This window comes from Ptychodera flava, chromosome 4 (assembly GCF_041260155.1).
Source record: "Ptychodera flava strain L36383 chromosome 4, AS_Pfla_20210202, whole genome shotgun sequence".
In the NCBI taxonomy this organism is placed as follows: Eukaryota; Metazoa; Hemichordata; class Enteropneusta; family Ptychoderidae; genus Ptychodera; species Ptychodera flava.
Genome location: NC_091931.1, coordinates 43444856 through 43472846, shown reverse-complemented (window position 1 = coordinate 43472846; position 27991 = coordinate 43444856). Strand labels below are relative to the sequence as shown.

General features: G+C 41.0%; 1 protein-coding gene across 1 annotated transcript; it reads left to right on the top strand.

Annotated features, from left to right (window-relative positions):
• The first annotated feature begins 294 nt into the window (after positions 1-294).
• Positions 295-27507, top strand: LOC139130531 (general transcriptional corepressor trfA-like). Its single transcript, XM_070696293.1, has 2 exons — positions 295-2012; positions 25819-27507. The coding sequence occupies exons 1-2, from the start codon at positions 355-357 to the stop codon at positions 27407-27409; spliced, it is 3249 nt and encodes a 1082-aa protein (XP_070552394.1). The 5' UTR covers positions 295-354; the 3' UTR covers positions 27410-27507.
• The last annotated feature ends 484 nt before the right edge of the window (positions 27508-27991 follow it).

Sequence of the window (27991 nt, the reverse complement as noted above, 5' to 3'; positions counted from 1 at the left end):
TGTACTTTTGGTTGCACAAGTTGCATTTAGGAGTTCATAGCATTTCCCGCGATATAAAATTATATTCTAGCTCTCACCGAAATTTAAACAATATGACCGTCGTTCGAACCAAAGTTCCGGCGCGCTATGTGACAGGAAGTACGCGCGACTAATGTGGCGCTTCGTTTGGCGGGAACGCGAACGAAAATTCGTTAGTTCTATTGCATCTGAACGATGGAACGGTGGAAACGTGTTTGTACGGTACACATAGGGATTTAACTATCAGGTAGTCATGGGTGAAAGGGAACAAAACGATACCGACGAAGAGGACAGGACCGAGCACGGAAAAACGGATGGTCAGATGATCGGGGTGCCATGAATGTGAAGAACAACAGCACGCCATCCAGCGTTGGAAAAGTTCACAACCTCCCAGTTTCTGAAGCGGGCATGGCTGAGTCTTTGGAGAAGGCTTGTTCAGATGATGTCTGCTTTTCTGAAACATCGCTGGTACCAGCGCCTGTCGGCTGCTGTAAGAAGAGCGAGGGCTGCGACCAAGGGCAAAAACAAGTGTCATCGTCAGCAGAGTCCGATTTTATATCAGGCGAACTTGAAACGAGGAAAGACGCAATGACCCCAACTACTGCTGGAAAATGTAGCTTGTCAGTCATCTCGGAAGTTACCTCTTGCGCGCGGAATGATAACCAGTCACAAATTTCTACCGAGAAGGCAGGAACTCACCTTGTACCGGAACAAAACATAAAACACCATCGGCTCGTCGAAACCAGAGTTTCCGAGTCTTCCAGGACCACAAAACATCAACCATGCATTGTGGGAGTCAGCTGTGGGAACTCGCAGACGTTGCCAAGTGATACCACGGCTACAGCACGAAATGGCGCCAAAACGCCGTTCATTACGTCATCCCCTTTTGCGACACCAAACATTGGCTTGAATGAGATGAACTTGGTTAATAAGTTGTCAAATCAAGTTTCAGAGAAGATGGTTGCAGTTTCTGACGTAGCTGAAGGAAAAATGCCTGATCACAGTTTCTCGATAACGCCACCAACGACGGGTGCCACATCATATTCCGTTGCAATGGAAAAGGATAAATCACCACTTCAAATGGGCACGCTCTCTGCTGGTGCTAAGTTAACTGACATAGCAAGCCACGTGAAAGCATTGTCATGTGACACTTTCAAAGCTTATCATGACAACTTAAAGGTGATTTCTACAAGTGTTGCTGCTCAGTCTAGCAGAACTGGACAAGGGGCAAACGTTCGAAAAAGCACATCTGTTCTTGGTGACGCTAAAGTAAATCCCACTGCGCAACAAAAAGTACCGGCAAACACGAAACAAACTGGGAATGCATATATATGTTCTCCAACAACCAATGATAAGTCAGAATGTGGAGTCCCATACACACTTCATCATTGTAGTGAACACAAAATATCAACCGCTGGGGGTACGCGTTCTTTCCATACCGACCAGCAGTGTGCCCGTTTGATACGCAGAGGCCGCGAAACAAATGCCATTATCAACTGGTCAGATAATGTGATTGTTGCCCTGCCGAGTTCAAAACCGAATTCTCTTTCAACTCATAGTTGTCAAAGTTCAAGCAAAACTTCCGACTGTAATGTAGCCACACCATCAGCGTCAACAACCTGCACTACTTCAAGTACACCGACAGATGTAAACGGAAGAATAGATGGTATAAACCAGCGTGAAGACCCTAAAAATAGAAGCACAGAGACTACTGCCGATAAGCGTAGCAAAGGCAGACGAACTGTGCGCAATTCAAGGGAAACCGCGCCATCTAACGATGGAGAAAACGTAGAAACCACAGATTCGCGACGGAGGCCATTGTCGCAATCTGCACGCCATGGTGTTAAAAGTGGGACATCTGAAACTTCAGAGTCCTCGACAACTTCACATTCAGGGTTAGGGAGTGACCGGAGAAACGCTTCCCGAAGTACTACCGACAATTGTTGCATACCGAGCGTGAAGGGGTCACTGAACGCTGAAACGGCCAGGGCAAGGTAAGACTGTAGAGCTGTGATGATGCGCTGTTCTCAGATGTTCCTTCGACAGGCCTAGAACGAAAACAAATCAAACATCAAAGCCATGCAGGAACGTAGTGAAATACAGTAAAGATCACGGGGAAAACATGATAGTTGCATTTTGAAGAATTGTGTGAACTAGTTTACCACAAGGGTAAACATGACCGCGATAAATAACCAGGCTATAAATTACTAAAAACTTTCAGCCTTAAATCACGACAAATATAAATTAATTAAAAGAAATGCATATTGATTGGTTAAAGGAAACTTTTGAGCAGCAGCTTGGCTGCCCTCTAATAGAGCGGAAAATACTTTAATTCCAACACGGCCCCTTCACAAGGGAGCCGTGTTTTCACGTCATCGTTCGTTACCCGATCAATGTGTGCGTTGGCGTGGTCTCCGCGGCCAAAAAAGTAAGAAAACATAAAAGAGTTTATAAAATTATCAGAATTGTACATATTTAATTGTTATTTTAGGGCAAACAGACTATTTTTTTCTCGCCTATGACACTGTGGAGTTTGAAGCGAGGAGTAAAGCCAAAACCCTTGAAACACAAAAATGGGGGGGGGTTCCCTCGGAAAAAATTGAATTTGCCAGTAACGTGTTGTCATACCGAACGATAACCAGAAGATGCTACAAATATGATCATCGCCCCCAACTTTGATTGTGAATTCCTCCAGAGACTATTTTTGTTAAATAAACTGATGTTGCGAAATTTTCGAGAACGTACTCGACTTTTGTCGATGTCTCTATTCAAAAGAAACATCTCGGAATATAGCTTCGTGTTCGCAATTATGAATCGGGCATAAACTCGACACGTGTCTCAAAAACACTGTGAATTTGCTACATGCAGTATCATGCACATCAATAAAATGTAAATTATTCCCAAAAGTATGCAAGTTTATGCAAATTAGCATACTTTTCCACAAAAATGAAGGTGCTCGCCCCCCGATTTCGGATTTGAGTCTTACGTCTTTGTCACAGCAAGGGCAGTGTTTGACCACCGACAGATCACAGCTGTTGCAGTGACATGACTCAGGCTGTCCGTCGACCGATTTTGACCTAGTCATAGCTTAGAAACCAATCGTCAGCATGTCATGCAATTTGGTACACAGCAATAGCATCAACATGGAAAGATCTAGATCTAAGGCTGCGTTCACAAAAAACGGTTAGTGGGGGCTGGAGGAATTCAGGGGGGATTCGAAAATTTTGGGGGTAGTAGAGGGGGGACTTGAAAATTTTGCTCTACCTGTAGGGGGGGACTTGAAATTTTTTGTTCCCTTTTATCTTTTACATTTTCCAATTCAAATTTTTGTAGGTAGTTCAATGAAAAATGAATACCATTTTTATGTCATCCAATTGTTGTAATGTTTGTAAAAGTTTAACAAAATTTAGAAACCAATTTGTTACATTTCATGACTTTTATCTCGAAAAAATCTAAACATGTGTGATTTGTTGTAAAAAACCAAACAAGCCTATAAATAACAGGGCAGAAACTGCAAATGATGATGATTTTTGCAGTATTTATATGTAATGTATCAACTACAGTTTCTTGCTGTCTCCCTACAGCATGCTCAAACTCACAATATTCAGTTTGTCGACAAAGCCTGTATATATTAATATGTATTAGGTGATGATTTAATTAGAGTCCAGACTGACAGTCAGCTGTCAGTGATACAAATGCATGGTACACATACACAGGCTGTGATAGCAAGCTGAATACTGGACAGTTCAACATGCTATAGGGAGTATAAACTGAACAAAAATATTGTCAAAATTATCTAAATTAATACATATGGAAGCAACATATGGAAGACCACGAGACTTGAAAAGTTATCCCAAATTTTTGAATTCTGGCATATGAGAATAATCAAATATTTAAGAAAAAAGATGGGGTCACCATGCTTGATTTTCTAAATTTTCCAATTCTTGTAATAAAACAATACAAAAGTAAAACTTTGAACAGTAAAGAATAAATGAAAAAATATGTGAATAAATGGAATTATTTATTTTTAACAAAATTTGCAATTATTACTACCGAAATTTCAAAGATTAAAATATTAATATTTTAGCCTTTAAATATTGTCAATTTTGAGTAACATCTAATTCATATATGTCTTGTACTTTTGAGCAAATTTTTGGTAGGTCACTGTACCCAGTTTTTACAATATGGCAATTAGCCAGAATTCACAATTTGCCTACTCATGATCGTCATTTTGTGTGCTTTTCGGCAGGAGCAATTGACCTGGCAGAGTTGGATTAACTCAAGTTGGCTTAGACTGATAATCCAAAAAGTTCACTGATGCCTTTAAAATGAATCAATTTAAGAACTTGTCTTAGGAATATGACTTTACAAAGTGCTAATAACAGTGTAGTGTTGAACACCTGTTAGCGGAACGCCGCAATACGTGATTTTTTTCTGCATGCACACCCTCTACAAATATGCGGGCTTGAGATAGTTGGGGGGGGGGGGGGGCCTTGAAAAATTTTGATCATATATGCTATGTTCAGACAGGGAAAATTGAAACGCTTTTGCAACACTATTTGTGATTTGTAAACACAGGGGATTAATAGATTGGTCCGCTTGCGTCCACATACACAAAATTAAGCCATTGTTTTGATGTTTAAGACGTCTTAATGCGCCCTCTCGAGTTCAAAAGGTGTGTATGGCCAAGCATTGTTTGTAACAAGATGGCTGAAATGGACGACGTCGTACTGGCTGTAAAGAATGTGAAAGAGGCTCCCCACCTTACTATCCAAAATGTTTTTGTGTCGAGTTTGTGTTTTATTCGTTTCTAAAATGTGTTCCTACATTCTTATCCGATTGTTTGTGTTAATAAAAATGTTTGTTTCGCCTCGCCATAAGCTTCCTCACACAAACAAAACATTACCGTCCACACTAATCCAAACTTCCCTACAAATATCCGAGGCGAAACAAACATTTTTATTAACACAAACAATCGGATAAGAATGTAGGAACACATTTTTGAAACGAATCAAACACAAACTTAATGACTCATCGAATATTTTTGTTCCCAATTAATAAATCTAAATTCTCGGTTTATGGCAATTTTTGTCGACTGATAAAAGTCTTTTCATCTTCAACATTCCATTCTAATTTCACCTACGGTATATAATATCCTAACCTCCTGTGACTTTCCTTCTAAACGTTGATTTGCCTTGTGCACCAAAGAGATGCTGTATTTTATGCCAAACGATGAAAAAATATGTGAAGAAATAACCATGTATCAGTCAGTACGGCAGGCGAAACCCGGAAGGCCATAACGATTGGGGACAGAGCAGAGTAGATCGAAACGCAAACGGGGTGTTATTATAGGAAAGGCGGTGACTTATTTTAAAGCTGAATAAAATGCTGTCTCTGGTTGTGTAAGTCTGTTGTCAGTGTTGATCGAAATATATATTTTGTTCCCAGTTGATTAATCATGGGGGATGGCAGTCTCGATCTCCCCTTAATGGTTCGATATTTACTGACTCGTTCCCTCTCATTTTTGTCAATCGATGAAAGCATTTTCGTCTTCCATATTCAATATTACTTTGACCAATGTTACATCCTGACATATACTGTCATTAGTTTTGACCAACGTACAAAGACATTGCCCATGCGTCCGGCTGATGAGATGTTTTGCAAAACGGTGAAGAAATGGGGGCCCGGAGACATCGATGTCAGTCTTTCCGGACTGTTTACATGTAGCTAATAGGGGATATCAAAGGAGATGAATCAGTTAGTTGAATAAAACATAACTTTTCGGACTTATTTTATGTCAATTTTGTCAATGTCGGACTTTTGATTCAAGAGAAACCAGAATCACCTGCAGAGATGTCTGTATTAAACACGGACGCACAATTGGGAATAGTTTGTTATGCTACTGTCGGTCTCAGTCGTGGTGTCTCTCCCATAAAATATCGAAGCTATAGGTCTACACTTGTCGTTTCGATTCACAGGTAGCGTATACACCGATGACCAGATATTGTACCGTTCTTAAAACTAGTCTAAGCAATTTTACGACACTGCACTATTGCCATCGTGTCTCCCCGTGAACGTCCTTGAACCTATGGACGTGACCATTGTTTTACTGCGCCCATTAGAGTGTAAACCCCTGTTCGTTACCAGCAGAATAATTTTTAAAGTTCTGTACATCAGTGTACACTGTGTGTATAAGCCCTAAACCTAGTTTAATTCAATTATGAGTAGTAAAGAAAACGTGGGCAACTGGGATGAAGTAAGAATTTTTACACCCATTTTATTCATTTATCTACATGAAGCGAAGGAAAAATTAACCATCCATGTAACTAAAGTATGACCCTGACCTATATACGAACTCACGCACGCGCAGCAGTGCAATTGTCCTGAACTAAGCGGGGAAATTCCCTGCTGAGTCACACACAACATGTTTATACATGTACGGGAAATTCCGTGTGAGTCATCACCATCAAACTAGCCTATATAAAGGAGCTTTTTTTACCCCCGTTGTCAGTCAGTCGCGGAGTCTAGCTGATGTTGAACACGAAGTTAACTAAATTTCATATCCATTTAATCCATAATGTCTTAGGTATCTTTCCAGAGGTGGACTAAATCCTTCTTGTTTTTGAATTTCTAGCGCCTGATGAAATATGTTCTGAATAAGTTCTGACCCGGAGCCTCCTCGTTCCGAGGGTTGCGCCTTTTTCTTGTATTTGTGTAAGCAGCTGTTTATATTGCACATAATAATGTTATATTTCTCTCGTCTCTTTGCTACTCCTGTTTTTCCTTGTATTACATCAATAACAACACCTGGTATAGGAGTTAAAGCTAAAAGAACTGGAACTGTCGGAATTGCTGCTATGACAGCAGAGCTTACAAGAATTCCTTTAGTAATATTAAGAGCCATATCAATTCGACCCATTAATTTATAACTGCGACGATATGCAGCGCTAGTTCTTTCGATATAGTCGGCCAATTGTTCAACGCTTTCAACAACTGAGATGTGCATTTTTTTTTACTGTATATGTAAGGGGGGATAAAAAATAATTGTAGTAATATAGAAAGACAATATGGCAGAAGGAGGAGAAGATATACCAATCCAGGATTTCGATGATGCAAATTTTAATGACGATGATGATGACGCTACTGCTGAAACATCATTTATAGAAGATGATAATACCATTGCAGAAGCTGATCCTTCCCTGGCTAGCCCACAGGTTGATCGTTTGACTGAACTTAAAGCAGATGAAAAATTAAGAATGGTTAATAAATTCTTAAAGGAGAATAAAATTACTGATCCGGATGCACTAAATGTATTGGCTATGGAATCTGAGATTAGGGATGGAAAGCTGTATTATAAAACCTCAAGCTGTCTAAAGATAGAGGAGGTGGATTTTATAAGCTAGCCACATTAAGGAGTGAAAAAGGAGGACATGCATTTATTAGAGAAGTATTAGGAGATCGCTCTAGCGCAGAGCCCGAAAATGTGAGTCGTACATCGCATTCTAAAGATGTGATCGCCGATAAAATACCGGCTGAGAAGATGACGCCAGAAGACTGGGTATATACAAAGATGAACTGACAGAGTTACGGCAAGATGCTTCTGGTAATGCAGATAAAATACAAGCTTTTGAAATAAAATCGAAAAATGGAACGATCTAAACCCCGAATATAGAGCTATTAATGATGAATTAAGGATTGCGAATATGCATCTTGGCGAGCTTAACAACGAAAAAGTTAAAATAAGGCTAGAGAAAGAGAAGTTGAAAACAGTTAAAGGATCCTGAAACGAGCACCCAAGGAAAAGAAAAAGCCGAGAAACTACTAGCTGAACTCATAACAAGAGAAGCTAAAATTGACAATCGAATTGAATACGAAAATGGTAAGATTAGCGGGGCACGTGAAAGTCTGGCTACGACTAGTCTCTTCGTGATGTAATTTCCGATCCAGAATTATCACTCAGGCTGAAGCTGACTGAGTTATTTAAACGAAATGGTATTACAATCGCTGCTACATACTGAACTGCCCTTGGAATGACAATATCAACAATTGCCTGGCTGTGACTAAAGGAGGAGGAGGGGAGCAGGAACGGCGGGTCTGGTTCAGGTCCACCCAAAGTATATACAAAAGCGAAAGAAATTGTAAAGCAATTTGGTGAATGGTTAAAAACATTGGCCGCAAAAAGTGCTGCTGCAATACCAGGTTTAATCGGCTCCCTCGTCAGTTTTCTATTAAAAACAGCAGGATCGGTGGTCGGATTTGTCGGAGAACAGCTATGGATATTTTTAACTGGTTTAACATTAGTCATTATAAATAAAATTATGTATTAATATATGACACCCCTACGGCATCGACATGTTTGGTGAAAAGAATATTGCAAAGTTTCTTTCTAAAAATAAAGACCTGTTTGGTTTCTCTGTCGAATTGGAATGGTGCAAACTCCGACGAGTAAATCGACATATCCTTCGAGCAAATCCAGGTGTCCGACTCAAAGATGATAATCTATATCATAACATTTTAGCTTTCGTGAAGGAATGTCAAAAGACTAACTTCTTTAAGCGACTAGAATTCATAGCTGTATTCCAGGATACTGAGGATGACCAAGAGGCTCATCATCTCCAAGAATATTGGGTTCTTCGATTGATTCGCGACACAGGCAATCGATTTATCTTTCAGTCAGACGGAAATATTTACGTAAAGATGTGATTAATTTTCTTTTTTTCTTCTACTATATACATTACACGAAAATGGGGTACGATAGAACATTATCACCGACTTTCACCAACCGAATACCGAATGGAACAAAGTCAGAAAGAACTCATCACGTGATTGCTCATAATCCAAGTGAGGCAGATCCAGGCCAGACACTTATCATACGATGTCCGAAGTTAGAAAGCGGAGTACTCTTAGTTCCAGATACTTTCGACCTGGTTTTTGATCTCGAAGTAATGGGAGATGAATATAACCGAGTAGTACAAAATGTTGCAAAAATTTGGTGGAGCGTATGAAACTCACATTTGAGGGTCAGACACTTTCCGATTTGAATAAATATAACCTTATTGAATGCTATCGCGATCTCTTCAAACATAAAAGGAGAGAACGAACATGACACTGTACGGAATTCAGAACGAAAATCTAAGAAAATTAAGAAGCGGTTCGACCGATGCAGATCAAAACGTCGTGGGCGATAAGTTACTTTTCGACACATATAAAACAAAATATGCTATTCGTCTCACTCATCCCCTAATAACAGGTCATGGAGTTGCATATCCAAAAGCTTAGGGAGTCATATTGAATGGGAAATTACGTTGGCACCCGCCCCCCAATTACTTGTCAGTAATCAGGTTGTTACAACCAATTATAAATTAAAAACATTCAAATGGAATACGAGACAATTCTGACCTCGATCTCGCGAGGTCAACTGCTGGTTATTACAACGGTGGAAAAAGTTACCTTTACGAGCATATACATTATTTTAGAACAATCCCATTCAAAGAATCGGACACGGTTATCAATGAAAATATAAATGTACCACGACGTAGCATTAGAGGTATCGCTATACTCTTCACTAAAAATCAGAATCAGACAGAACTGAACAGTGAACTTTTCTTTAACCCCTCCATTGAATCTGTGTCTGTAATGATTGAAGGCATTGCAAATAAAGTGTACGCTCAGAAGATGATACCAAGACAATTTTGGCGAGAGGTGCGACGGTATTTTGCTGAAGATAAAGATGGTGTGAAATTGATATAGATGAGGCCGATTATTTGAAGAATAAATTCTGTCTGTTTATCGATCTGCGTAGTTTTAAAGATATTGAGTTTCATGGAAATGGTTTAAAAGTAATGAACACAAAGGACGGAATTCAACTTGAAATTCTGAAGAAAGACACCTCAATTAAGGTTGGCGATGACACTCACGATGTCAATATATTTGCCCACATTTATGTTATCAGTGATGCCCTGGTCTCTATTGAAAATAGTAGATTAATGTCTTTACAATATTAACCATGACCCGTCGTCCGTCCTATCGGCCATGTTTCTGCCAACCATTCGCCCGTGTCTGGATTGTATAACTGCACACGTTTGATATCATTTGGCGCCATCATAATTTTACTACGCTTTTCACTACGGATTTCTCCAGCCTTTTTCCGTACAAACTGTACAAACTGTGCCGGCTCCGGCTTCTTCCCAGTTTCAAACAGATCTTTATAATCTTCAAAGTTCAAATGTTTTCTAACACAAACATCTTTCACCCCTTTATTTTTTTTCGTCTCCGAAGTTGGAGTTCGAAAAGCATACACTTTCGAGCGTATGCCGACAAAATCAAGAATAGGTTCACCATTCAACTCATCTTTAAATTTACCTATCACTTTTTTATTAATCTTCGGAAAATCGGGGGCTATTGCGGAGCTCATCCCACTAGTATCATATATAGACTTCTCACCATTCTTTTCCACATCTTCTCGGACTATATCATTGAAAGTTACGTCCGGATCCGGGGAGGGTACACTGTAAACAAAACTGTCAGTATCCATGTAGGCTAATCGTATTCCAGGGAACCGCTTTCGAAAGTAATTGTAATGCGTCTCATACATAAGCAGCTTAGAAAGTTCCAGTACTGCGGCGCCGATGAAAACTGGTTTTACATATCTATGCTCATCCGTTTTCAGTTCCAGTAGGGCACTGTCGCAGGAATCGCCATCCTCTTCGGAAGTTATGAAAGTTATATGTTTCATCTTTGGATTATACTTCTGAATCTTTTACGTCCACTATCCGTGCCGTTCCAGTCCGAAACAAATTTAAAGTCTCTGTACTTTCGAACATCTTCTATTGTCTTACCGAACATTGCATTATTCATCAGCTTATAGAAATTCTTTTCGAAATCTGTCCTCCCCTTTGTCCTCATTTTAGTGTTAAAGTCAATATATTTCGCGAGACATGGAGCCTCATCGAAAGCAAGCACCCGATAAATCTTTTTCAATCTCATTCCCATCCGAAGATAGAATTCCAGCAACTTGTAGTGTAAGACATAGGACTCTCTATCCATCACACTTGTAATCAGTCGACCGCCCTGCCTCGGAAATTCATAGTGATGCGGTGCTAATGGCAAATCGCTGTGTTCTTCATGTAATTCGGCTGGGTATTCTAAGTCTACTTCTAGAAAACTTGGTGGAAAGGTGGAACCAGGTCCCCACGCTCCACCCCCCGTTCCGCCCCCCGCTCCACCGTCTCGGGCCCCTTCCCATTCCTCCCACTCTTCCATCGTCATCCAATGAAGTCCGCCCGTAGGCATTGCCTGACTCATTGCCCAGCCGTAGAGATTGTTTGCATCGAGATATTTTATTTCGGTCACCGGCTTCTCTGGATCGTAATTCCCACCAGTGGCGCCGGCCGCTGGATGATTTGACTGTAAATAATGAATATTACACTGGCTGATGCCGCCTCGAATTCCCCGTTGTACGAAATTCATCTGCTCAGCATCTTGAATGAGCCCAAACTTATTACCCGTGTAAAGTAACATAGCATCCCATGTCAAGCCGGGCGCTGACATATAGTGGGCTGGATCTAACTTGTACGCTTCTAAACATGTGTCACGGAAATTTTCAAATATATTTGCAAGAAGTAGAACGTCAGTCTCACAATAGAATTCCATATAATCACGAATCGTCTTACACTCAACTTCGTCCCATACTCTTAATGCATGTTCGTAATCAGACTCTGAAATCCCCTCTTCCGTCAATTCGCTATAAAATTCCCCCCTCTCCGGGAGCTCCTCCTCTTCTAGTCTGTCAACCGAGTCTAAATATTCGTAGGGGAAGAAACCTTTCGCCCTTTGAATGTCCGGGTACGTAAGTGGTACTGCCGTCCATCCGTGGTCCGGCACAGTTTTTGCCAACTTCGCCAATGACCCCATCATCAGCTGAGCACTGTCCATAAACTTTATAGAAAAGAAACGTCTCTTTATCTCCCTCTTCCCTCCGGCAACAACAATTGAGGCGTGAAAAATAAATGTTTTCGAGAGACCCATAATTCCTCCATTGCTCGTCTTAGCTATAATTTTAGGCTCTGGTCCCCCTCCGGCGTCGATTTCATGTAATTCTTTCAAAATAAAAGAACCATCGTATCCCTTGAGGTTGTGAAAGTAGATAGGAATGGTTCTCGACGGCCGGCATCCTTCGCAATAGAAGGTCGCCTCCTCCTTCACTACTCGGTATCCTGCCGGCTCTCCACATGCAATACAGACTGGATCACATCCGTCGCGCCGGTAATTAGAAGGATCCCTCATCGGTATTATTTTCCAATAATACGATTTCGAATAATACTCGGCCCGTTCTTTCATATCCTTTAGAAAGTCTGTAACACAGGAGAGACCTGTGAATGTTCTTTTACCATAAACAGTGGGTCGGCCCGGGCCTCGTTCCGAAGAGGAACTTCCCCACCCCCGTTCCACCATAACATACGAAAGACAAATTGGAATGTGTCGGCCGGTCCCCTTCTCAATAATTGCCTCAGTATCTGCATAGACGACGTAGGGAGAAGGAACCTTCTTCCGATGTCCTTCAAATTGACACACTTCCTTAGGAAAACCTGGCTGGGCAGTGTCTGTTCCACAGTACACCTGATGTTTTTCTAATTCTTCTGTTGACTTAAAACCTCTTTTACAAACCATACAAATACACTTCCGTCTGCGCTCATTCTTTCGATTAGTACGAGAATTACGAAGGCGATTTTCCGCAGTAATTGGTACGAAGTGAGAACGGCCGCCGTCTTCGCCAACTATCAGTAAGATATTTGCTATTTGATTCCTATCACCTTCGGAACGGGCTTCACCTTCGGCTCCGCCAGGGGCACTATATAACACAGTTATGTCGGACGGGGGAGTGGGATCATTTTCGTAGATCTGAAATACTTGAAGTTTGACCCCTGGATTTTGCTGCTCGAAGCGCCTGAATACAGTCAGATCGGCGGGCGTGGGCGTGGGAATACCTTCCCAACAGTAGTCAGCCATAAATGGAGCGTACGTATTCCATTTTCTCCTTACCTGACCACATTTCTTTTCACGAAACTCGGGGTCGGCCAACTTTAAACTTGCTACGATGGCGTATTGAAAACAGTTCTCGCTGCCCGAAGGTAGCACCAGATCGCTCACACAATGCTTATTTTTTAACCATCTGGGAAGTTGGACTGCGCCAGCCCCGAGTAAAACTTCTACTAGAATTACTTCAAAATTAAGTATCTCCTCGAGAACGAGACCAGAACCCTCAACATTTTCAATTGTATCAAGCATAAGGTCGTAGCGATCTATTAATTGTTGCCCCACATCCGATCCCGATCCTCTTACATCTTTTGTGTATGTATCTTTTAATTTAACATACAATGTACGCGGTTGTGTATTACCAGTTTTCGGATCCGATAATTTGACTTCCATTTCGGTATAACAGAGTACATCTTTCGTTCCGTTTCTTTGACCATACCTTCAATATCCACCAGCTCCCCGATATCCTCGACTCGCTTGACTTCAGAAATTCTTTTCGTAAAACTGCTCCCTTGAATGCTTCATGTAATCGATGGGCCATAATAATCTTTATGATATATACTATCCTAAAATTTTTTAAAAATGAAAAATAATTATTTTATGATAGGTCATCAAAATCCACTATAATATTTTTGTCAGCATTTATTTGTTTATATATCTCACCTAATCTTTCTAAGTCGACTATTCTTCCGCATCTTGAATTTCTGGTTTATTAGGTGCAGCACAAAATATTAATCTCTCAACAGTGAAAGAAAGGGCACGTTTATTTAAGCGCGGTTTAAATGCTAAGAATTCTATCTTACTACCTTTCCGGATATTACGAGGTACAATAGCAGGATTTTCTCGGACTGGCAATGGGCTCACTGCTTTAAAAGCACAGTCAATTTCTTGAACCATATCAATACATGTAGCGAAATCGTGAGCCCCTCCCCCTCTTTTAAATCGAAATTTAAAATACGCCACGCCCTGTGTCTCGCTCCCTCGCTTCTGATACACTTTAGATGGATTGTAAAATCCAGTAGTATTCTTGGAGTGAGCGGCCAGGCTTGCAGCATAACTTTTAGCAGTGCTTGCATCGAAACTTTCACCTAGGGTACGGAATACTATTAAATCGGTAAACTTTTGAAGACTCGGTTGCCAACGGACACACACCCCATCGCATGTAGCTGGATCTCCTCCCGAACCATATTTAGGTCCGATGTTGAAAACTACTTCTAGCTCACTGTCTACATATATAATAGGATCTACATATTCACCAAATACTAATTTGCCTCCATCATCAATTTTGATGTTTTCTCCGGTTTCAAGTATTTTTATTGCATCTGAAATAGAAAGGATTGTCATTGTCTTATCGTATATATCTTAATAAAAAAAAAATTTTAAAAAATTTCTATGATATAGTATCCCCAAAATGTCATACATATTCATAAATGGACCAACTGGAAGTGGTAAGAGTTACGATGCAGTAAATTTGTCTGCGTCTCACGTACCAGAATTTGACACTAGTTTTTCTAGCAACATTGCCGACTTTTATAATGGGCGTGTCACCCCCCGTTTCGATTGCCGATTTTCAGAATCAGTTTATAGAACATACTCTTATTAGTTTACAATGTCGGGCTGGGAGGACCTCTCCTTCGGAACGCTACATTATTTGTGACTCTTCCATAATTCAACATCTAACTTTTTCTAGAATCCGGGGCGTTTCCACGGAGTGGGAAGAAAAAAAGATTGTTTCTAGAGCATTTGACCATTTGCATAGTTTCATTATCATATTCAAAGATATGCCTTGGGATTATTGCAGGCGGAATGTGTTGACTCGAGCCAGGTCGTACGAAATAACCGCCTTAAAAGAACTAGAAGAGATTCACAACAAGTTCAAACAGACTTTCTTAGAAATTTGCCACGACTACAGGCTTCCATGTTTGGTAATTAGTCAGCCCCTTACGCCTGAAGTTCTCAAGAATATACTTAATCCAACGATTGATACAGAGACAGTCGGACCAGTAGATTTTCCACAAGCTTTTGACTTTGGAATTGCATGGGGCAGCTCACGCGATAGCGGCAGCCAGGGATTTTTAATAGACGGTTTCGAGGAGGAGGAACTTGAAAAAGCTTATTATCCACCTGGTCAAAACAACTAGAACAACGTCGAGTCTCACTCAAGAACCTACACAAACTTCTTAATGCTTGTGAAACAGTGTGTGCTTATAATGCTCCGTTTGACTTACGAGCACTTGATATGATGAAAAGGGTGGACTTTGGAGTTACTTGTCTATGGTTCATGTCAGTTGTGTACATTATACTTCAGCCAGAACTTATTGATAAAGCTGAAAAAGGGGCGCTCGAAAGAACGGACCGTGGCAACATGAGAAGTCGCTTTGAAGATCTTGCAAACTTAATATGTTCAGGAACTGAGGGGCCCCCACCTCATCCACATACTGCCGAAAAAGATGCAATAAGTGAACATTACTTACGACAGTACATGATAAATACTTGGCCAGGTGGGTGGAAGCGAGGTGGTAAACTGACACTTTCTTCTTTCAAGAAATTAAGACTTTTTCCATGGTACTTATTGAATAACTTTCGTAAATACTTACGTTAGTACTTGACAAGTACCAGCACAGGAACTTACGTAGTACTTGACAAGAACCAGCACAGGAACTTACGAAGTACTTACGTAGTACTAATAACATTTTCCTCTGGCTCCCAACTATTGAAACTTTCCGGATAACCGCGCCATTTTATCAGATAATATTTCTTTCCCCTAATTTTTTTCGTCTTCAAATTCGTTCTACTCTGTACAGCTCGTCGGCACCTTCCGAAAGGGCGCTCTGAAGTTCATCAGAATAGAAAGTGCCGAGTATTTCCTCTCCATTCAGATCTTTTATTTTGTAAACTGGTGGTGTTCCCAAGCCAGCTGCGTACACAACTTTTGAAACTACGAAATCTCCTCTGTCCAATTTGGTAAATACCCTTTCTTAAAAGTGGTCTTGTATTTTGTAATTCGGACACGTTCTCCCGGCTTGAATTCAGGGTTGGCTCCCCCGGCTGCCAACTCAGGACCGAATAGTGTATAAAATGCCTGCCAATCGTTGTCCTCTGTTACGTCCCTGGGTTTCATTTTGATACTTCCGTGAACGGTGTTGTTGTAATTCTCGAGAAGTTGTGGTAGAATGGGGAGCCAGGAACGTGTCTGTTTATATGTAAAGTATTTCCACATCATCGTCTTGAGGGTCCGATTAAAACGTTCAACGACGCTAGCTTTTTTGTCACTGTAGGTGTGAAACCAGTGAATTCCCGCCTCCTCCAACCACCCCTGCATTTTTCGATTAGTAAATTCCCGCCCCTCATCTGTCTGAAGTTTGTCGGGCCTTCTCCCAGATTTCTTAATCACATCTTGTAGTGCCTCTAACGTATCATCAGCCGTTTTTGACTGTATCGGCCTGGCCCATGCGTATTTACTGAGCACATCGATTACTGTTAGCATGTATCGAATGTTTTTATTCTCTTTTGCGAATGATGAAGGGAATTCCACGAGATCAGCTTCCCACTGAGCGTCTATCGATGTTACGAAAACGCGCCGGCCCCTTCGGAACGCGCCACGAGTACGAGGGACCGGTTTATGAAGATTATAAGTTAGCTGAGTTTTTAACCAGTCCTGTACCTCTTTCTTAGTAACGTGGAGTCCACTGGCGCGTGCTGCGTCATACAATTTTTGTACACCTCCAAAACCAGTTTTCGGGTTGTAATATAATTCTCTAAGAGTGCCTTCGGCTTCAGCTTCCATAATTGCTATATTATACGAAAAATTTTATGTCGTACGGATGCCGTAAATGAAATACTAGTTTACTGAATGGCCTACTTTTCAATTGCTTGATTAGGCCCACGGCTTCCCGTTCTGACACCTCCATTCCATATTCTTTTATAATAGTTTTGTTGTCTGTCTTGCTCGGTGTGTAAAATAGTACTAACATCTGTATGTTTTCCCTAAATGGTTTACTAATACTAGTATATTGTTGAGTCAGAACCCAGACAGATAGTCCGTCGTGTCTTGCGCTGAAACCAAGTTTGACTAAAACGTCACTGCGCTTCTTCCATATCTTTGGACGCAGCGCAGTCGTCGAGTACTATTAAAGTGTTTGTACCGGCCCATTCGTTCCGTACGAAGGCTAGTGTATCATCCACAGCATCGAGTCCGACTGGAAACACAAACACATTGTCATCGGTGAAAATGAATTTTTATTATACGTTTTATTGTTCATGAATGTCGGACAAATGAAACTATATATTCAAATTTTCCTAGGTACGGACCGGTGAGGAGATCCATTACATATTCCGTTTTGCCAGAATTTGTCGGTCCAGTTACAATCATGTTGAATGGTACAGTTGCATACATCGGATCTATATACTGTACATTAATGTAATGAATATTGCTAAAGATAACAAACCAATTTTACCATATTCATGAATAGGGTCTGCGCCGGTCACTGCTGCTGCCCGTTCCGAAGCGTTCCGAAGGGCCTTCGGGGACCGAGTCGTGTCATTGTGAGGTGGTGGTGACACTCCGGGCTCGTCCTGCCACTTCACAGGATCCTCCCCTCCTTCCATCTCGTGTACAGCACTTTCTCGAACTTCCGTGTTTATATCACCGTTCACCCCGAAGGACATAGATTCTGTAGCGTATTGCAATTCATTATTATAACCCGAGATTGCCGGGCCCGAAAGGATGACCATCTCAGACGGTAAGAGAAGTAAATTTGGTGAGACTGCCATATCAAGTTTGACGCCAGTATTCATTATTGTGTCTTGATATCGCCTATAACTGATTACTTTGTCGGTATTACGAATTTCATCTTCGAGGAGAACGCCGAATTCTTTTCTTACTTGCACTGCACTGCCAGTATCGCCCACAATGGTACTGCGAATATTTGCTTGTGCGCCGAGTATGCAATATACGTAGGCTTCAAGACTTTCGTTGAGGCGGGCTAGGCCAGCCTTTGTTAGTCCCGAGTCTCCCGTCAGAGGAATGAAACTATTATATTGCCCCTCCGTTCCATCATTTCGGAAGAAATAATAGTGTGGTCTGTCTTTGTCGGGCAGTACATGTTTTTTCTTTCCAAAAATGGTATGTGTATAGAAAACGCCTCCGTCGGCGGAGAGGAAAAAGTCCTGACCGTTGTATATCGCTTTTGGCTGTCGAACGGGACCACGATTAGTGTAATATTCATAACCATAACCAAGACCTGAGTTTTGTCCTTTTCGATATCGAAAGTCGGACTTCGTGGGGCTTATATTTCCAAATTCTGTACATAGAAGTTCATATTGAACGAGATTGTATGGATTGTCGCCAGCTTTGAAGGTGGGGGTATCGTCTGGAAGTGCAACCTGCATTTCGTGAAGGATACGACGTATTGTAAAGTATACATGGAAACGGCAGAATGATCGTATTTGGGGCGGAAAATCCCCCCCTTCGGAACCGAAGAGATGGGCGAATGATATACCACAACCAGTAGTGCTGCACCATACGGCAAATTTAATTGTTGGTCCCAGTATTTCATGTTTGGCCCGCCCAGCCAGACATTACTTTCTTTAGCTGATCGATGAGTGATTACGTTATCTTTAAATACATCCCGTGGATGAAAAGTAAATTTTTCTGTCGGCGTTACATATATTTCTAAGTCCATGAGAATAGGTTTTATTCCTCCATTCGGTTGGTAAGGAATATCAGCATGCTGTACTGTTGGTATGCTCGTCTTATTCAATTGAAAAGCAACTGGGAATAGGTCTGTACTCATTATTCGTGTTTCTATATACAGATAGATTTAAATGGAGGAGAATTTTCCATACTTCAGAATCGTACTAACATTCCAGACCATGTTAATATTATATTTCGGATTCAGGTTTAAACGAATTTTTTATTTTTTACTAAGAATAGATAACATACTGCAAACAATGGAGAATTTAATAAAGTCATCGGCAGCGGCAAATACGCGTTCCGAAGGGTCTTCGGAACTACCTTCAGACGCTCGATCCATAATAGAAACAAAGCGTGAAAAAATACTCTGTGTCATCGCAAGTGGACAAAGTAAGTTATTTTTTGGTAAGGAGATTTCAGTTGCTGACGTAGAAAAATGGGGAGATGAAACGGTGAATAAAGCATTTAAAGTCTATGAAGCGAAATACAGTTCTCTTATAAGTGATAATATCACTCAAAGTTTCATAGATCTAGGAGCCCGCGCAATAAGTCAGGTAGTTCCGATCGATGACCGAGATAACTATGCCACTGATCTTAAAAAGGATTTTATTCTAAACAGTGAAATAAAACGATTATCAGGACGGATAGCGTACACGTGGGGCCCATACTTGCTATAGTTTCCACCGGTTTAATTACAGGTAAACATTTAAATTTTAAAAAAATCGGGTTTAATATAGTACCTGAAATAAATGGATTCAACTTCGCCGACTCAGCAAACGGAAACGACCTCCACACCGCAAACGACGACCTTCCCGACTCCGTCACAGCGCAACATAGAGAAAGTTACAATGCCGCCGAAGCATCCAGGGAGAGTTGCTGCGGGCAAGCGACTAGCGGAATGGAACAGGCAAAACAAGGAGAAGAAACGCCAAGCAATGGTGGGGAATGATAGCGATGCGGTAGCGGCAGACCTACCGCCTACAATGAAAGAACAGTGTGATAATAATTCACACTGGTATAATAAATGTTATCTTGTTTTAGGAATTGTGGGAGTTTCATTGACTGCATTAGGGCTATATTGGGGGCGTGCTCGGCATACCCCCTGTCCTCCCCGGAAACCGCGGGAACCGCTTCAGAAAGCGAAAAAAACAGAGCCCGTAGCAGCTCCCTCCGGAACAGTTCCGACAGGGGTTCCGAGGGGAGGGAGGGGGGAGGGGGAGGGGGAGGGAGAGGGGGGGCCCAGCTCCTCTACATTGTATGAGATGGATTAACTCCCCATATTTTTTTTTTTTTATTTTCTATTTATACTAGTCAGCAATCATGGATATTAAAACAGTTGTAAACACAATGTACGATGGTATTGTAATCGCAGGACTTGCGATGGGATATCTTATGATCTCCAGCAAATTTCTGAAAATAGAGGTTGGCGATCCAAGTCGACCAAATTTAACTCGCTTGGCAAAATTAGGCGGTGCGACTGCTGCCGCGGTTGCGACCAAAGATCTCCTTGAACAGAAAAATATTATTCCTGCAGAACCTTATACTTCGTAATGGGCACCTTCGGAATAATAATAATATTCATCGAACATTTATACTTAGTAATATATACAGCGCACAACAATGATCATTTGGATTGAAAGCCAAACAGGTGAACCAGTCACTGTTAATTTTTACCCTTGCATTGACACGACACAGTTACGAAGATAAGACTGCTAGAGTGCGGACTATATAATTCATGGCATAACATAACATCGACGAATAATGTAATAAAATATCAAGAAGGTGACCAACCAAAGAAGACTAAATCAATACGTCCAGTAACTACAATATCGATACGTTAAACAAAGCAATCGGGTTGAAGCAAAAAATTAATTTTGAAAAACATCTGCCGACAAACCATGTTTATCTAACTTTGGCTAAAGATATTAAAGTTTATTTCAATGCTACAGGTAGCTTTGCCAACGTAGTTGGTTTTTCAGATAAACCTGAGGACAACCCAGTTATAAAAAGTACTATTAGTCCGAAGAAAGTGGATTTCTTAACAGTCACTAAATATATAGTTCATTCAGATGTAGTCGATGTTACTGGAAATTATGTTTCATTTGGTTCGGGTGCCTCCGGAGGATACATACAGGGGAAAGTATCGAACTGTTTACAAATACTTCCCATCCGGGATACGAGAGAAATAAGTGAAAGGTTACTTACGATTTTAAAAACGGAGCAATTTCTATGCCATTGAGAAAAGGGGGAGATTACATGAATTCAATGCGTATCTGGATAACGGATCAGGATGGGAACATGATCGATTTCAATAACTGGCCAATTAGCTTTTGTATTGAATTGCTGTAGTAGTCCCGAAGCGGGGCCGGTGTAACCCTATCGGAAGATAAACCATCCCACGACTAATCCTCCAGCAATATAGATCATCTCATATTTCTTTTGCTCAGGGCTGGGTTGATAATAATCTGAGAATTGCGCTAACGCTTGCGCTGGACTTGACGTAGAGTTGCTTTGCACCGCTTCTGCTTCTTCCAGTATTTCTGCATCTGTATCTCTTAATTCTGCCGCAGCATGTGCGTCCTTTGCCTGATTTTCTCTTTCCCAGTCAGCCTGTAGTAATCTTTTTTCTGACCATACGTTGCGATCATGTTCAAATTTTTCTAATGCTTTATCATGTCGAACTTTCTCTTCAATAAGAGCCTCACCATTCCCAGAAAGCTTTTGTCCGATAATATTTCCTCCTGTGAATGCCGTTGCATTTAATACAGCACCGAGAACTGTCATTCCTATAGCTGAAGCCATGACTGTGTATTGTATATTACAAGGTATTATTTTAATTTTCACTGTATATAGGTCCCTACGGAGTATGTCTGATCCAAGTGGCTTCGGTCTAGGTACAATTCGTATGCAAAATCTTGAGCTTGAAGATCTGAGTGATGTTAAAGTTAACAATAATACTAAGATGGCTGCTAATCATAATAAGGATTACGTCCTTCGTTATAAAGACCGCGAAAATATTTCGTTTTAGCCAATGCCGCGGTGCAATCCCACGAGCATGCTGTAGAATTTTCCGAACTTAAAGACATTGATGAAACTGTAATTGACGCCACAAAGGCTTCGAATGATATCTACTCCTTTTGCTCTGACATGGGATTCGGCTAGTCAGAAATTCATGCCTTATAATGTGCCGCGTAACATCTTAGATATATTGGATAGTGAAATTGCAGGAGGTGTTGCTGAACCACCAGGAACTCCGAATGTGATTTATTTTGATAGCAATGTAAACAAATATAAATTGTTAGATTTTCGTAGTTGGCTTACTCCTACGAATCCATACATTGCACTTCTTGGTATACCAATTCATCTTAAAATTAGTCCTCTTAATACAATAATGAAGGCAGATAATACACTAAGAAGGTGGATAAACGAGGGGGAGAATTATTGCTCGTATACAGCTAGCGGAGTTCCAGTTAGATTATTTTGGGACACAACTTTAAAGAAACTGGTCTTAAAAGTGTCGGTGATGAGGCAGCTGTTCTCACTTTACAGACTGTAAATCAACAGATGACTGATAATATGAAAATACTTCAACATGGTACAGTTCTCATTAGATGTGTAAAGTTAGCTACTGGAGATGAATTTGACGATTTGGTTGGATATTATGCTATGAAAACAGATAACAGAACAACTTGTGATATTATCATAAGTATTGATAAAGATCGGGGAGGGGAAATGAGTATTGAATGTTTTGTTGGTGGGAATAGAATAGAGAACGACTTAGGAACTACATTTGTACGTAGAGATAAAAGAGTGAACACTTTAGATATCAGTACCATTCATCTGAAACGACTCATATTATTTGAAGTAATGGTCTTTCGTCATATTTTAAGTTCAGAGGAAATTACTAAAATTTTATCTATCGGGTGAACAAGTTCGCACCGATAGGAACTTCGTGTTCAACATCAGCTAGACTCCGCGACCGGCCGGCCGGACTGACAACGGGTGTAAAAGTCCCTTTTATATAGGCTAGTTTGATGGTGATGACTCACACGGAATTTCCCGTACATGTATAAACATGCTCAGCAGGGAATTCCCTGCTTAGTTCAGGACAATGCACTGCTGCGTCAAACCCCTGTTGCGCATGCGTGAGTTCGTATATAGGTCAGGGTCATACTTTAGTTACATGGATGGTTAATTTTTCCTTCGCTTCATGTAGATAAATGAATAAAATGGGTGTAAAAATTCTTACTTCATCCCAGTTGCCCACGTTTTTCTTTACTACTATTATGGAAAGGTATTAAATAATAAAGGGTCGTTACAGTTGCTAAAATTGCGAGAAAAACGGCACTTTTTACTCAAATAGAATAGTCCTATTCACCAAGCGCTATTGTTTTAAATCACGTCCATGGTGTGCTGTTGATTTTCATTCTTTCGTGCAATTTCATTCGCTTGAATCAATTATCCTTTCATTTTACTGCTCTGTGGACTCTTCTGAATATGTGTTTTGGATAAAAAGAACTCTACAGTGAAAGACATAAACTTCGACGGTGATAGGTATACAATATCGGTTCGGATGTGTGAAGATATACAGATTACAAGTTATTTTAGAAGTTCTCAAAACCAGTAAAATAATTCTGCGCGCCACTTATTGATAATTTCTTCTTGTGAACGTCCTTGAATCCGTGACCGCGACCATCGTTTTCGAAGTGTTCGACGGTCGATGATCGGTAGATTAATGAAGATATATGTTACTGAATATATGTTATGTGATTGTTTAATAGCATGGTTAGGTAATAGACGGTGTAGTCTGTAGAGGCGATACGGCGAAATTCCACGGCCCAAGGGAGCGTACATCGCATGGTTTCTTACAACGAACGAGCCGTCGGTTTCCATAGCTACTACGTGAAATCCGGCCTCACCGATGTCCCTGTCCTGATTCGGAGAACAACCTTCAAGCTGCGTGTTGAGGTTCAGATGTCCTTTTTCATATTCAAAAGGCTTATTGATTTACAGAGAATGCCCGTCTTGTTTTTAGCTTTAACTTAGCACATGATGGCAATTGAAAATTCAAAGCCAAATAGCCAGTGGGAAAAAAATAGACGACTCGCTCTCACCAGCGGTCGAGGTCGCAATGAAAAAAATCGAAGTCTCTGAAATCGGTATCATTGCTCCGCCATGTTTATTGTTGGTTGTACGGCCAGTTTAAAGTCACAGACTTTCTTCACGGTAAAATTCATATAATTGCCATACCGCGAAGTTCCCTGTGCATTTCAATATGTCTATTTGGAAGCAAAAGCGCCGCGGACATTCAATCGATGGTGATGAACTTTCTCCAGGCCGTGTTACGAACTTTACCGGTTTTCGATATGAAAGATGCAATATATTATCAGCGTTGTTCACGTTGTGTTTTGAGTTTGATATGGAATAGAACAGGAAAACACTAACGATTAGAGTGACGATAGAGACCATGCCCGATACGGAAAATTGACATCAACTACTTGCATTGAGCAGTGACCTGAAACTTCAGACTGATATATAAATGTCGACAATATAAAACATTGAAATGCCGGAGAGAGAGAGAGAGAGGGAGAGAGGTTTACGCTGTCGCGAACTGATTATACTCTTTCGGATATGACTTCGGTGTAGACGATACACAGACATCGAAATGTACACCTACTTTCCAGAAATTCGACTAATCTTATAATATAGAGTGGAACAAATCCAAAAGTGTTGGTTGAAGTAAATCTTCAGATGTTGGTTTTCAAAGTTAGATAATACTTACAGAAATATGGTCGTCATAGTCTTCTTTTAAAAACTATTATCTTCAACACCACGTTTCTTATGATCGGTGATGTCATTTTTATTATTTTTACAAACTTTCGATGCATCAAACGCTATAAGACTATCTCATCTGCCTGTCAAGGAGTTACAATATATTTCCGAGGGCTGGCACACGATGTCAACTTACGTGTCATCCGTCGAGCGGCCGGTGGCAGTGTCACAGATTGTTCCGTCTGTAATCGCGGCCACTTTGATTTTGATGTGACACCAACGTGCGTTTGAGGTTTTTTTGTTACGAATTTGTGGACCTCACAAAATTTCACAGTCCATGCTTTGAAGCAGTCTCAACATGGCAAACATGTCTCGCTTAAATTTCATCCTCGTCGTTCCAAATTAAATTCGACCACTAAATTATTTCGGCAGTTTTTAATTTCCTATTAATTCGACGTTTTTCAAATCGTAATGAATTTTTTCTGGTCGAATTGATAGGGTTTTGGCAGCAAGCTTATCTCTTCGTCGGACCAGTATACCGCGAGATGTAGTACTGTGTTCGGCAGCCATGGCGAAAGTGAATATTGTATATTGGTTGTTGTTTGTTTTATGTTACAAATACCTGTCGCGTGAGGGCGTTTGAAACGCTTCTGAAGCGGCTCAGTCTGTCCACACAGCGATTTGCGGATAGAGTTAATCCCTACAACGGCTCTGGTCGGGCCGACTAAACCGTCTCAAATCTGAAACGCTTCAGAACCACTTCGGAGTGTCCACACATAATATAGGGGGAGGGGCATTTGAAAATTTTTTAGGGCATTGAGGGGGATCTGAAAAAAAAGATTTCAATCGCGATTCCTCCAGCGCCCCCCCCCCTCCCCCCTAATCGTTATTTGTGAACGCAGCCTAATGAGATTTGGATGGTATGATGTCTGTGCATAATGAACGGTCATTTTGGTAATTAACGAATTTATGCACCAGGCTATAATTTAAGAATTACCCAACCAAAAGTGATGTAATATGCAGGCACCCAAACTGTTATATGGCCTTACTATGGTAAAAGTTTGGTTGGCGTGGCCTACAGATTACAATCGTATTTGCATATTTAATGGATTTCTGTAATGAGGGTCTATGATCAATACTGAGTTCACCGATTTTGAGCGGACTTTTACGGTACATTTTTCATACTTATGCTGAAACACAGATATTTTTTGTTATTACTGCTCCCATACCATGTATCAAATGCATTTGTTTTGGGACATGGTATCCACCCTATTTCTTTCTTTGATTATCCTTTTCAGGGAAGCCCAGCCAGCTGTTGTAGCGCATCATTCGAATAATACGTATGCCGAAGTGAATCGGAAACTGAAAAATGCCTGGAGGACTCGTGCGACCCAACCAAATGCAGCTTATAACCAAACCACCGCCACAATAAGACATCAGAACAAAACAAGTAACACATGGGATAGAAGGGCTGAAAAGAAAATCCAAACCAGGAGAGCAGCTCCCGGACAATTTTTACTCATTGATAAAGCGCCCTCTTTTGGCCAACGTCTAAACGTATCATATCGGCCTGCCGAACACGACGAGAGTTCGGGTTGGGATATCTGCAATCAACGAGGGCGCCCAATTTCGGCGCGGGACATTGAACGTGTCATTGATAGTAGATTTTTATGGGCAGTCACTTCACCGAAGCCAATGTTTGCTTACAAGGGATACACATTAAGTGAGAGTGGGGAAATGTTGCAAGTTGCCAATGGGGACCCGAGCTGGTTGCTACCGATGTGGATCCTAGAAGATGAAGACATAGTGCGAAGATTTTCTCTAGAGGCGCAAACAGTGTCTGCCGAAGCAGTCTACCAGTCTCTAATGAATGATGTCTGCTCAGCCGAGGTGAAAACTGATGGACATTACTCTTTCAAAACAGGGGTTCATGAAAACGCTGATCTGAAAGACACAAGTACCGATCAGAACAAACGGCTGATCGAAGCCTTGGACGAGGCTGATGATTTGGAGGTTGAAGAGGCTTTCTTGAAATTGTTTGGCAACTATTTGGCGAACAACGCCCTCAAAGTTGAAGGAACTTCTCAAGAGATGGCCGCGTCACTAGAAGACGAGAGTGCGCCTAGATCAAACACTACCACAGAAAAACACGAAAGCTCATTTGAAGTAAAGGATTCCCCTGACAAACAAGTGCGTTCGGGAACTGAATCAACGATCGCTAACGAGAGTGAAAGTCTTCAGAGGGACAGTGAAGTTTCAGTGCCGTCTCGTGACAAGATACAAGCTGCTGTCGATGACGTTCATGTCCGGTCGCCTTCAGAAAATACCCGCCAAAGTCCAATCAAGTCGCAACAACCGTCAGACAGCGGGACATTGGTGGTGGCATCCTCAAACCCTTCAATGTTGCGTAACAGGGTTGAAGCAAACCACACGCCAAGCAGTGAAAATCTTTCACCAGAGCGACGAGAGTCAAAAGAAGTCACGACTAGCAATACATTAAACAATGATTGTTGCCAAAGCCCATCCAAGAAGCAAAAAGTAGACAGCTGTCCCACATTTACACACAATTCGACAAGTGACCGAAGTAAAACCAGGACAACCGCGGCGAAAAGTGCACTCACGTTTACGCGCACAGAGCCGTACAATACGAGACGAAAGAGCCTGCTGGACCGCCTCGCTTCCACCACTAGCCCATCTGACGCTGTTGAGCCAAACCAATTTTCAGAATCACCCGGAACTTCTCACCTGCACAATTCTTCAGTGCTTGAAAATCCATTGGCCCAAGAAAAACCTAGCAAAGCCTCGAGAGAAGAAAGCCGACGACGAAAAAAAGACTCACCTGTTTGTTACTGTTATTCCCGCCACTGCAGTCAGTGCTATATTCGGTAAATCTTTAGACACAACAATTGCATTGCTAACATGGAGATAAGCATTTGATTTCTCGTGCAATCGCCACCAATGTTTCTCCAGACATTCAGGAAAACAAAAGATGCCATTAAATCCGAAATTTATTTAGTAGATTTGTAAACTCTGCACGTTTCATTTCTTTTTGAATACATCTATGAAGTTTGTTTCTCACAGATAATTGCCAGGTGCGGTTTAACCTGACTTGTCTATTGTTTTCAGTTGTATGTATGTAGGGCCTATGTATGTATGTATGTATGTATGTATGTATGTATGTATGTATGTATGTATGTATGTATGTATGTATGTATGTATGTATGTATGTATGTATGTATGTATGTATGTATGTATCTAGTATGTATGTATGTACTATGAATGTATTTATTTTTATTTACACTTTTACTGAGCGGCCGAGTTACTGAAATAGTAATTTTCATCGGGGCTCATACAATTTTCGAAAAAGGAAAAAATACATCAGTCATACAAGAAACAAAGGTATATTAAAGAGGAACATTTCTTTTAACATATTCTTTCAGTTTACATTTGAAAGTGTACAGACTGGTCAAA

Coding starts and splice junctions, on each gene's coding strand:
- LOC139130531 (XM_070696293.1), top strand. CDS start 355: ATGAATGTGAAGAACAACAGCACGCCATCCAGCGTTGGAAAAGTTCAC. Junction 2,013..25,818: donor GCTGAAACGGCCAGGGCAAG/GTAAGACTGTAG, acceptor TATCCTTTTCAG/GGAAGCCCAGCCAGCTGTTG.